Below are 11,688 nucleotides of genomic sequence, written 5' to 3'. Positions count from 1 at the left end.
CCCCTGGACCGGGGTTTGAACCAGGGACCTGCTCGCTGAGAGGCAGCAGCTCTACCAGTTGCGCCACCGTGCTGCCTGCTTTAGTTCTTATAATTAAATTATATTAACACTAAAAGAGGAATATTTATATGCCCCGTGTTATAACAAAGACGTATCTTTGTTTCTCTCTGTGAGTGAGTCAGTTTCAGGTTTGTGTAGTTTCCCATTAAAATCTGCAAAATTCAATTCTACACAGTGTTTTAGCAACAATAAGATGCTGTGGCTGTTTGGATGAGCTAAACTTGTCTATATTTAGAACCATGAGAGGTAAATGTACTGTGATAAATGTAATTTAATAAATGATCAAATATGAACAATAAATAGTATTAAATGATTATATGAGCAGAAATCCTGTAAATATAATGCCTTTGAGGGTGGTATGGTGGCTTACTTGGTAGAGCTGTTGCTTCTCAGTGAGAAGGTCGTTGGATCGAATCCTGCCTCCTTTCTGGGTGGAGTTATTCATCATAAGATAAAAATTGTTTAAAACACTGGCTTGAAAGGCTGCAGGGGATATGCATTCCTTCATGACATAATTGGCCTTTATTGAACCTCTTAATCTGTAAACCAAACTTAGATCCCGAAGGCAAACAGTGATCAGCCTTAAGATTGCTTGAAAGATACCCAATATTTCCTCGTCACCAGTAGAGGGGGAAGTATTGAACATTCAGTTTAAATCAGTTTATTTCTAAAGCACCACCTCACAACAGAAGTCGTCTCAGGGCACTGTACAGAAACATTCACATACATTATAACAGCCAATCAGTAAAAGTTATCTATCTCAGGATGCAGCAGATTGTGTTTAATCACTTTGTCACAGTCTCCTGTTCTGAGCAAGCACAAAGGAGACAGTGGAAAGGAAAACACTCCCTGTTAACAAGAAGACACCTCCAGCAGAACCAGGCTCAGGACGAGCAGCCATCTGCTTCGACCAACTGGGTTTGCAAGGACGCGATGTAGAAACAAACATAGCAGGTCCAGATGTACTTTCTATTGGAAGAAAGACAAAAAATTAAGGCACATGTTAAGGACAGAAATATTTACAAATATAAAAAGACAGTGTAGAGATCCTGACTGAAAAATAGAAGCTACTCCTCCACCTCGGCCAATTGTTCTAAGAACATGAAAATTTAAATAATTAACAGGAGTGGATTCATTTATACTAACAAAATCCTCCTGTTGTAGCCAAGTTTCTGTCAGACAGAATTAATCAATATGATGATCAGTTATCAGTTCATTAACTAACAGGGATTTAGGGTGCATTCACACCAGCCCTGTTTAGTCCTCTTTAATCGAACTCTAGCTCGTTTTCCTAGAAAGTCCGGTTCGTTTAGGGAGGTGTGAACGCACCATCGAACTCTGTCACGGAACAAAAAGGCGAAATCTGGCCCGGGCTAAAACCTAGGTCTCGGGCCGGTAAAAGCGAACTCCAGCGCGGTTCGAGTGCAGTGTGAATGTAAACAGACCGGACCCGCTCCGCAGGGTAAACAAACACACATTTCTTTTACTTTATATGGAGCCGTCAGCTGCCTTGTGTGGAAAAACAATATTCTCCATGGTCTTCTGTCTCATCTTCTGCTCATGCTAAGTCCATTTTTGAAAAATGACAAAATATAACTCCTAAAACTGCTAAAACTTGATGCCACTTCATTTTATTTTTATTTACAAAAGAAGAAGAAGACGTGTCTTCAGAGGTTTTTGTGTTGTTTCTTTCAGTAGTTCTTGGTGCAGCGCTCCCACAGGCGAGCGGGGGAATAGGTTGGTTCAAAAGGTTGACTTGACTGCACGGTGCAGTGTGAATGCAAACTCACCAGCTCAAATGTAAACAAAAGGTCATAAATATTGGTCCTGAACCGAACCGAGTCTACCGGACTATCTGGTGTGAAAACGATCTTATAGGAAAGAGATCTGATGTTCAGTAATCCACAATTAATGATTTTATGATTTTGCTCTGGTAAAGTAATTGTGTTTATTTTAATCAGATTTTTTGGTTTATATTTTTAGAGCTGATTTTTGGTTTATTTAATTTGAGCCATGGGCAAGTTGACACTGTTTCAATTGGGGGTGTGGGTGGGTAACAGAGGAGAAGCAGCAGAGAGGTGTGGAGGACTACAACTCTGCTTCCTGGACTGGACCCTGGGTTGTCATTAATTTGGGGGATAAACAAAATCAGCCATATTTCTAGAAAGAAGAGCAGCTCCGGCCAAAGTGGGATGGATGCCATCTCTCCACATCAGACCAAGTTTTCCCCAGAAAGAACTCCAGTTATCTATGTAGCCCACGTCGTTGTCAGAACACCACTTGGACACCCAGTGGTTAAACGACGACATACGGCTGAACATGTCATCGCTGGTCAAGCTGGGGAGGGGGCCGGAGAAAACTACGGAGTCCGACATGGTTTTAGCAAGTCACACATCGAAGCAACATTAATTTTAGTGATCTCCGATTGGTGTAACCAGGTGCCATTACTGCCGACTTGAATAACAATCTTACCATATTTAGCCTTAGCCTTAGTCAGCAGTTTCAGATAAGATTCTATGTCACCCGCTCTGGACCCTGGAATTTTCATTAATTCATTCAACCTTTATTTAGACAGGTAAATCCCATTGAGCCTCGAGGACTCATTTACAAGAGAGACAGACCTGGTTTTAACAAAGAATGATGACAACAGTTGACAACAGCGACAAGAATAAACAGTTCTAAAAAGTCTTACTGATTTTTTTTTTTAAAAAACAAATAGGATGGCCCAAAAAAAAAAAGTTACAAAAAACAGCTAGATTCTAAGGTGAATGTAGAAAACTAAAAACAGGAACATGTCTGCATTGGTCCCTGCCAGGAGTCCAACAGATTCTTAAAGCCACTTAACAGAGGTCAAGGTCGAGAGCTTCAAATCTTTTTGTAAGATATTCCAGGAAACAGGAGCGGTGTAGGAGAAGGCCCTTTTGCCAAGTTCAGTCCTCACTGAGGGAACACTGCAGGTAATAATGTCCTGAGAGCACACTCTGTAGCTGCACTCACGCAGAGACATGTAAGAGGAGATGTATGAAAACAGCAGACCAAGAAGTGATTTAAAGATGAAAATGTACCAGTGAGAGAGTCTGCGTGAAGTTAATGATGTCCAGTTAACCAGTGGTGGTACAGTGTGCAGTGGTGGGTACGATAATCACAGCCAGTTATGAATCTTAGTGCACCATGAATTTGACTATGGCCGCTGGAGTCCCTAAAGCCATGTTTCGGACTATGGAGCTTCCAATAACCAGGGTCTGCTTCGCAGCGGGTGTGTCACTGAGCGAGGAAAATCGATTAGAAACGTGAACGGGTCGGTGGTGAACTGGGGGCTTAGCCTTAGCACTACGCTTGCTCCGGACCGTCACCCAGCCAGCCTGGGGTCCTGGCTGCTCGGGGTCTGCTGGAGGACCGCTAACGGGAGCTAGCCTCTGTGGTTCAGCGCTGTCTAAGGGAACCTGGCTAGCTACTTTTTTCTCACCAGCTGAGCTTCCAGTTCAGACAGCCTCTCCTCCAAGGCTACCATGAAACTACATTTATTTCACATACCATTACCACTAAATGAGACAGAGGAGGATCTGAACATCTGACACACAGAGCAAGTGAGAACAGAGGAAGCCCAGACAGAACCAGAAGCCATGCTATGCTAACATGAGCAAGAGCTAGCAGATCCCAAATACACCAATAAATATCGAGATGTTAAAAGACAAAAAGGTGTCTCAAGCACTATCCAATTTATTAGTTCTGTTGTGCTTTTTAGAATCAAATTAGCCTCTGCAGCTTTGGAGTCATGATTTTCCCACAGGTGTATACTTGTGGATGCCGCTGCTGCTGTGAAGCCAGCACAGCACTTCACACAGGCTGAAGTGAGGTCAGACCACAGCAACACAAACACTTTCAGAGAATAGAGTAATATTTATGATTTTTTTTCTTCATAACTTTGATTGATCATACTCTTGTATTCAGATGATAGTCCACAGCATCTGCTATCTGTTAGTCGCATGTTCGTGTCAGTGGTGACCGTGTTTCTTGTGTCACTTGTAGCATAAAATTCCTTGATTGCTGAAGGATATTATTTACGTTGTATTTTAAAACTTTTTGGGAGTTGCCTTTCAGTATCTGGCACAGGCAAAGTGAGCAAAAGCAAAAATCCATTTAGGAAGTGAAACAACAGACCAAAAATCTGTGCTTTGTTTGGATTCCCATGATGTTTAATTTCCTTTGAAATTCTGTACTTATGTTTGTCCTGGGTATCCCTGACAGAGCGCTGAGACAAGCCACCCAGCCCCTTCTTGAACAAAGTAACTTATTGTATTGTCTACTGGCAGTTCTTTTCCCATAGAGCACAGGAAGTTGCTGCTAGGAGCTTTTCAAAGTGTTAAGAGTAGGAAGTTTGATTGCCACGCACACCGTGCTAAGTTAGGGTCAGAACCAAGATCTGGAGTTTTATGAGGGTAGTCCTCTGTGATAGACTGTCAGCTCAACCTGCAGCCTGCAGCTGAGTGACTGCTGGATTGTTGAAAAAGGTGAAACTGAATTACAAAAAGTTTAACAAGCACAAGAAAGGTTAAAGTGATCAAAACAGTAGCTAAAAGTTAAATAATAACAAAGTAAGTGCAAGTAAAAAAACGAGCTAAACCATAGTTAAAAGCTAAAATTAGCTAAATCATAGCTAATACCTAAAAATAATGAAACAATAGTTAATAGTTAAAATTTACTAAATAATTTCTTTTTTTTTTCTTCTTTCGGCTGCTTCCTTCTTTAGGGGTCGCCACAACGAACTAACTCCCACAAAGACTTGGGAATTGTGTTTACGCCGGATGCCCTTCTTGATGCAACCACAGACCACCGAGCTACCACAGCCCTCTGTGTTGAGCAGAGCGCTGCTAGCTAGGGCACCCAGGGGAGCAGATGGTGGGGGTTAAGGGCCTTGCTCGAGGGCTCAGAGTGGGGCCTTGCTCGAGGGCTTAGGGTGGAGGCAGGTGTGGGTGCTTCACCTTTCCCACCCACATTTTGATGTTGTCGGTCAGGGGGAACTAGTGACCTTCCGATCACAGGCTCGCCTTCTCTGCACCACCACTCCCCATATAATTTCTAAAATAATAGGCATAGGTAATATTAGCCAATCTGCAGCTAAACTTAAAATAAGCAAAACTATATGTAAATTCTAAAATAAACTGAATTATAACTTAGTTAAAATGAACAAAACTGTAGCTAAAAACAACAATGATCTACATTTTTGCTAAAAGTTAACATTAGCAAATCAATACGTATAAGGTAAAATGAGCCAAACCATAGCTAATAGTTCAAATGAGCAAAACTTTAGCTACAGTATAAGCAAAGGTTAGCGGAACAGTTGCTAAAATCAAAGATTAATGAAACAGTAGATAAAAGCAATAAATAATTAACTAAACAAATATAAAAGTTCAATTTGCAAAGTCATAGCTAAAAAGTGAAATAAGCAAGGACACCACAACATGTGGGCATGGCGTGGAGTCGAATCGCGACTTTCTGGTCTCAAGTCAGCTGCCCCACCTCTGCTCCATCTCGACCCAGAAAGCAATAATGATGAAATAGTAGCTAAAAGCTAAATGTAATGGTTAGATAGGATATTTGAGCCTGGCCTGCTTTGTGCGGGGCCAGTGTCCAGTGGTAAGAATAGAGGACCATTAATCAGCCTCCGCTGATGATGTGAACGTTTATAATGTTTAGAGACATGTGGAATTAGTCCATTGAGTTATGAAATACAAAGAGGCAATCTGCATTGGTGGCCACAGTTCCAGGGGGAGAATTTTTGTTCTAATATAAATAGTGTTCTAAGAAACCACTCGTTAACATAATAGACATGTTGAATGATGTATGCGGGGACAGGGTTAAAGGGCTGAGCTGAAGCATGCAGGCAATGTGGTACTGCAGGAGCAAGCATGCACAATAAAAACAACTGTAGCAGAGTTCATATTTCTAGGCATACGTCTTCATAGCACTATGGTGCAAACTGTTTGTCTGGGTGACTTGCTGAATGAGAACTTTGGTCTAAAACTCATGTATTTTTCTGCATTGATGGTGACCCTATAGGTGTTTAAGTTGCCAAAGGACCCAATAATATTGAAAAGGCTTGTGAAGCATGACCTGGTTAAAGGCCAGGTGATCCATCTCCTTTTTAGTTTGGAGTACAGTGTACATGTTTCAAAAATATATAAATAAAAAAATAAAATTAGGTTTGTCTGACCGCAGAACAGTTTTCCATTTTGAGTCACTTTATTTTAATGAACTGTGGTCCAAAGAAGACAAAGGCGTTTTTGGATTGTGAAAAGCCACTTGAGGGCCCTAAGATCATGGACATACAATATTGAATTTAACCTTGTCCTTTGTGTGCAGAGATTTCTTCAATTTTTTTTTAAATATTTTGATAATATGAAATATAGAATGCAAGATATTTAAAGTCTTCCTAATTTTCAGTTAAAGAAACATTGTGTTTTGCAGACTAGCAAACCTTTGACCATCTTCACTTCTGAGAGATTCAGCCTCTCTAAAATGCTCTTTTTAAAACCAGCACTTGTACTGACTCGTTGTCAACTAACATACTTGTAATTAGTTACAAAATTCTAAACATCTCATAGTCAAAAAGGTCACATGGTCAAAGGCCAAGGTCACAGATGATCGTGCTCTAACTCTGCAATTGTGTAATGTAGGCATATCAAACTGCGTAGCTGGACATGTCATGGGTCAAAGGTGATCACAGGTGATCCCTTTGTTAAAACCATATCTATGCTCCAGCAGGTGGCTCCTTTCTATATGCTCCAAGTTGATATCTGGGTAATATAGAAATGTACAACCCCTTGTTCCTACATTGTGCCTATACATCCATCTGTAAGGTTGTACACAGTAAGTTGACAATAGTGGGAATTGACAAATATTTAAGACAGAAAATAAGACAATGACTCCATTTTATTTTATGACTAATTTCACCAAATAAATCGTGAGTGGTACTTCTTAAGTTTACTACTCTGATCATAAAATGATTTGGATAAACTTGAAGCAATTAATAGGAAAGTTCCTTACATTGCAAATGATAGTGGCATGTTCTTGCATGCTCCTTAATTTAACTGTTTGATTATTTACATCATGTAAGTCATTGTCAGTACAACTGAACTTTTCATCTTACCACAATAATATATCTACTTCCCAGACACTGTTTTCAGGATTGTTGTGTGAGGAAATTCATGCTTTGGATTTTGATTACGATACTCTTGACAATTTACTAATGGGCGTATTATTATAGTATAATAGGCGTACTAATGGGGTGTATCATTGGTAGTACTCATATTTAGGTGTGTTGTTGCAATCAAATATAAAATTATTTTATTTCTACTTAAAAATGGTATAACTTGTGGTATGAATTCTTAGTTATTTTTTAAATAGTTTTACTATGTTCCATTAAAAATAGAATATCCATCCATCCACTCATCCATTATCTTTTACCTGCATCTTCCTTTTCGGGTTGTGGGGATCAATGGTGCCCATATCCAGCAGTCACTGTGCAAGAGACAGGGGACACCTGGACAGGTCTCCAGTCCATCACAGGGAGACATAGAGACAAACAAGATAAACAACCATTCACTCTCTCACTCACACCTAGGGGCAATTTAGAGTTACCAATCAGTCTAACGTGCATGTTTTTGGTCTGTGGGAGGAAACCGGAGTACCCGGAGAAAACCCACGCACACACATAGAGAACATGCAAACTCCACTCAGAAAGGCCCCTGACATGGATTTTAAGTGGTGTGACCTGCTCGCTGAGAGGCAACAGCTCTACCAACTGTGCCACCATGAATAGAATAAGGGTTTATAAAATTTACATCTTAAATATTGTACCTAAGATGTAAATAGCTCTTTGAACCACCTCAATTTGGAGAAATAGCTCTTAATTCTCAAATGACTGAAAAGTTAAAATCTAGTCTGAATGCTGCCAAGATCAAAGCAGACTGCTGTCATCTTAAGAAGATAGTATAGTGGTTTTTGAAGAACCTGTAATGTACTGTCTAATAGTGCTCAATAGTTAATATCGTATTAGCTGTGACATCAGTCATGAAGCAAACATTTTTGTCCAGGCTAGGGAGTTAGCTAGTCAACAAGGGCCAGTTTTTCCAAAAAAAAGTTTCAGGCATTTAGCACGATTCTTTTTCGTGCTCTTTTTTTTGTTTGTTTTTTAGGGGCAGCTGTGGCTGAGTGGTTAGAGCAGTCGTCCTCCATTGTGAGTGTTGGGGGTTCGACTCCACTAGCAGTCACATGCTTAAGTGTCCCTGGGCAAGACACTGAACCCCTCATTGCCTCTGATGTGTGTCCCATCGGTGTATGGATGTGATAAAGCTCTGATTAGTCTCTTTACAGATCTAGTAGGGTGCTGTATGAATGGGTAAACGAGGACACAGATTGTGTTGTAAAGAGCGTTGAGTATCTTGATAAGATAGAAAGGTGCTACATACAGTAAGTACAGTCCATTTACAATTTACCTTTGTTCAAAAATGACATACTGGTCTAAATGAACATTACATTAGCTAGCATATACACTTTTGCACTGTTTGTTGAATGTATGCTCTGAGAATAGGCATTGTATTTACAAAGTACCATTGGTGCTGAGAAGCTTGATCAGTGCATATTGGTACTGTTGGATTTCATATTTTTATATTTCCTATCAAGCATTCAAATGTCATGTTATATAAAGTGTGTATGTGTCTTTCTTCCAGGGTTGCACTATATTTATAGAAAATGTTTGCTAATTCTAACTAGTTGACCTTTAAATATAATCTCATATTAGCTAAGGATAATTTTACAAGTTCACATTTGATATATTACAAGCAATCAAATCATGCCAGATAGCAGACTGATTAACATAAATAAAGCTAGAACACATTTCTTTAATTTAGACTTAATATAGTTTGACTAAATAAAATCCCTCAGGATCTCTCTTAATAATAACCATTAACATTTAATCATTGTTGAATACAGGGTCGGTTTAGCTGAGAGGACACAGGGTTAATTGTCACAGTAAGCTACAACAGCAACTAAACTAAAAAGTATAAAAAGGATCAAGTAAGAACACGCAAACATGAGTTAGATAACAATTAATAGTTATTAATTATTCCTAGAAATAAACAACTTTAACTCAAATCATTTGGTATCACTAAGGCATAATCACGTTAAACAAACAGCTAAAACGAACGATTTCAGTGTGCCATAAACTTTCAACTAACGTCCTTCAGGGGGCGGGCTAAACCAGTAACCATGGCAACTGAAGGGGCTAAACCAATCAGAGGAGCTAGCTTTTCCAAGCTTTTATAAAAGCCGGAAATGACACACGCTCATCGAGCATTTCCGGGAGGCGCACACCGAGACGGTTCGTTCTTTAATGCTCCAAAATATATGCATATATTTTAATAATGTAATTGTTTGTCTCTGAATATCTGTAACCCATGTTTTGTCAAATAAATATTTTATACCGAGGGCGACGTCTCAGCTGTTTTGAACACGACGTGGTATCCAGCCACGACAGTACACTCACATCATCAGCATCATCAACAAATATATGGGTCATATGCACCGAGCACATGTGATGTAACATGGTCAATGTTTGGTTGAGGAAACGGAGACAAACAAAACAGAATGTGTTATTTGAAAGTGTAGAGATTAGTCCATGTAGTGTTCTTTCACACCAGTGTGTCAGTTTTTGAGAAATAATTGTTTTCTAAGCCCAAATCAATCAAACAACAACAACAACAAAAAAAAAACATAAAATACAGCATTTGTTTGGCTAGTCATTGGTCTAACCTGGTTAAAGACATTTTTTCCCCATACTGTATTGTCTACAACTGATAACCACATTTGTTTAGTCATAAGTAAACTCTTCTCCAAACTGGCAGTTCAAAGAGTAAACAACGGATAAGACATTTATTGTAAACTTGTTTTTTTCCACCAAACCCTACTTCAAAATGTCTGGATTTTTATGAAAGAAGCTACGTGTTAGTGCAGTTTACCAACTTTGATTACCATAATGCAAACACTGGCACACAGAAAAAAAAAATAGTTGTTTATCCTCTTGTCAATGTTTGCTGAATCAGCTTTTTTTATTATTCATTTACAGGAAGTTCATCCGGAGCCCATAGTAAATGCACTGAAAGACCCAAAGAGAAGACAATGCAAAAATCCTAAAGATCGTATGCAAGCATCCGCCCATCTACCAATCAAAGTGAATCAAGATTTTCCTAAAAGTGAGTCCAGTTTTTTTAAAAATTCTATTTTTTTTTTTTACTACTGTACTGTCACTAACTTTTTAAATAAATCTACTGCCTGAAACAATCTCTCACTTCTGGCACACCTCAGAAATCACAAAACACAACTAACACTAACAAATGTGTATGTTGTTAGTTTGTTTAAGTGTTACTTTAGCACACTGTGGTATTGTGGCTTATTTTAACACTACCATGAACTGCTCTTTGTAGTAAAATATTCTAGAGTGATGATATTATGAAATCTGTTGTGTGGCTTTGCACACTTGAGGCTTGATTTGAATCATGTTAAACCATGGTAAAAACCAGATCATTTCTATTGTGCCCTGATACATAAAACCTAAGAATCAAAACAGGTAGGATTTTTAATCTAATTAACAATCAGGAATAATTGTTATAGAGCTGACTGGTCAAGCCAATGTAGCAGTCTCTAAAAAGTGAACATTTATAGAGTATAGATGCTAGATGGTGTTGATTTTTTTAAGGATTTTTAATATTTCATGGTCAATAATGTTCCAAAATTATGTAAAATTAATGGATTAAGAAAATGTTTAAGAAAAATGTAAGCAAAAAGTATTCAACCATGAGCCAACTAATGTACCAATTAGTGAACCAACTGAAACTCTTTGTTCTTGTCACACAGAGGTTGAGAAGGCCACCGTCATCGAATGGGATGAAGTCCATGGAACTCTTCACAATATGAGTTACCAGAAAAGAAAACTGCTAGTGACCGTACCAGGCTTCTACTACGTTTATGCTAAAACCTGCTTCCGCTACTACAAGCTTGGAGGACCAGAAGAAATTCCTCCAGTTGATGTTAGCAACACCCAACTCATCCAGTACGTCTATCACGAGAGCATCAAGCAGAACAACAAGGCAGGGCAGCTGATGAAGACAGGCAGCACTATGCGCTGGAACAACACGAGCTATAACATGTACTGCGCCCAGCAGGGCCGAGTGGTTTACCTGGACAAGGGAGACGCCTTGTTCGTCAATGTGTCCAACGCTTGGATGCTGGACAAGGAGGCAGAAGGGACGTATTTTGGGGCCGTAAAGTTTGGGAACTGAAATGCAAACGTGTGTAACAAACATGCTACTGAACATTTTTAAATGCCAGAAAACCACTGTTAGTGACGTGTAATGTTGAAAGAGTCTGTTTTTGATTCCACATGTGGGTTTTGCTATGTTTCATGTTGCTCTTTCTCCAACACCCCTTCTTGGTACAAGAAAAAAAAAATCAAAAAGGTAACCACTTTTTAAAAATCATATTTTTTTACTTGCCCACGGAGCTCTCAACAACAGTATATCCAAAATGGCACTGACGTTTTAAAGGACTTTCTTTTAGGTCTTTTGGTTC

At 39.2% G+C, this 11,688-nt stretch overlaps 1 protein-coding gene across 1 annotated transcript in view; it reads left to right on the top strand.

Annotated features, from left to right (window-relative positions):
• tnfsf11 (TNF superfamily member 11) overlaps positions 1–11,475 on the top strand; it is a 16,243-nt gene extending 4,768 nt beyond the window's left edge. Inside the window, exons 3-4 of the mRNA XM_037686617.1 lie at positions 10,187–10,322; positions 10,975–11,475. Coding sequence (XP_037542545.1) covers positions 10,187–10,322; positions 10,975–11,399 — 561 coding nt within the window. The 3' untranslated portion in view covers positions 11,400–11,475. The remainder of the gene's footprint in view (positions 1–10,186; positions 10,323–10,974) is intronic.
• Positions 11,476–11,688: the final 213 nt, after the last annotated feature.

This window comes from Nematolebias whitei, chromosome 13 (genome assembly GCF_014905685.2).
Source record: "Nematolebias whitei isolate Nwh7 chromosome 13, NemWhi1, whole genome shotgun sequence".
Lineage (NCBI taxonomy): Eukaryota > Metazoa > Chordata > Actinopteri > Cyprinodontiformes > Rivulidae > Nematolebias > Nematolebias whitei.
The sequence above is the reverse complement of the archived record's forward strand: the minus strand, read 5'-3'. Positions and strand labels throughout refer to the sequence as shown.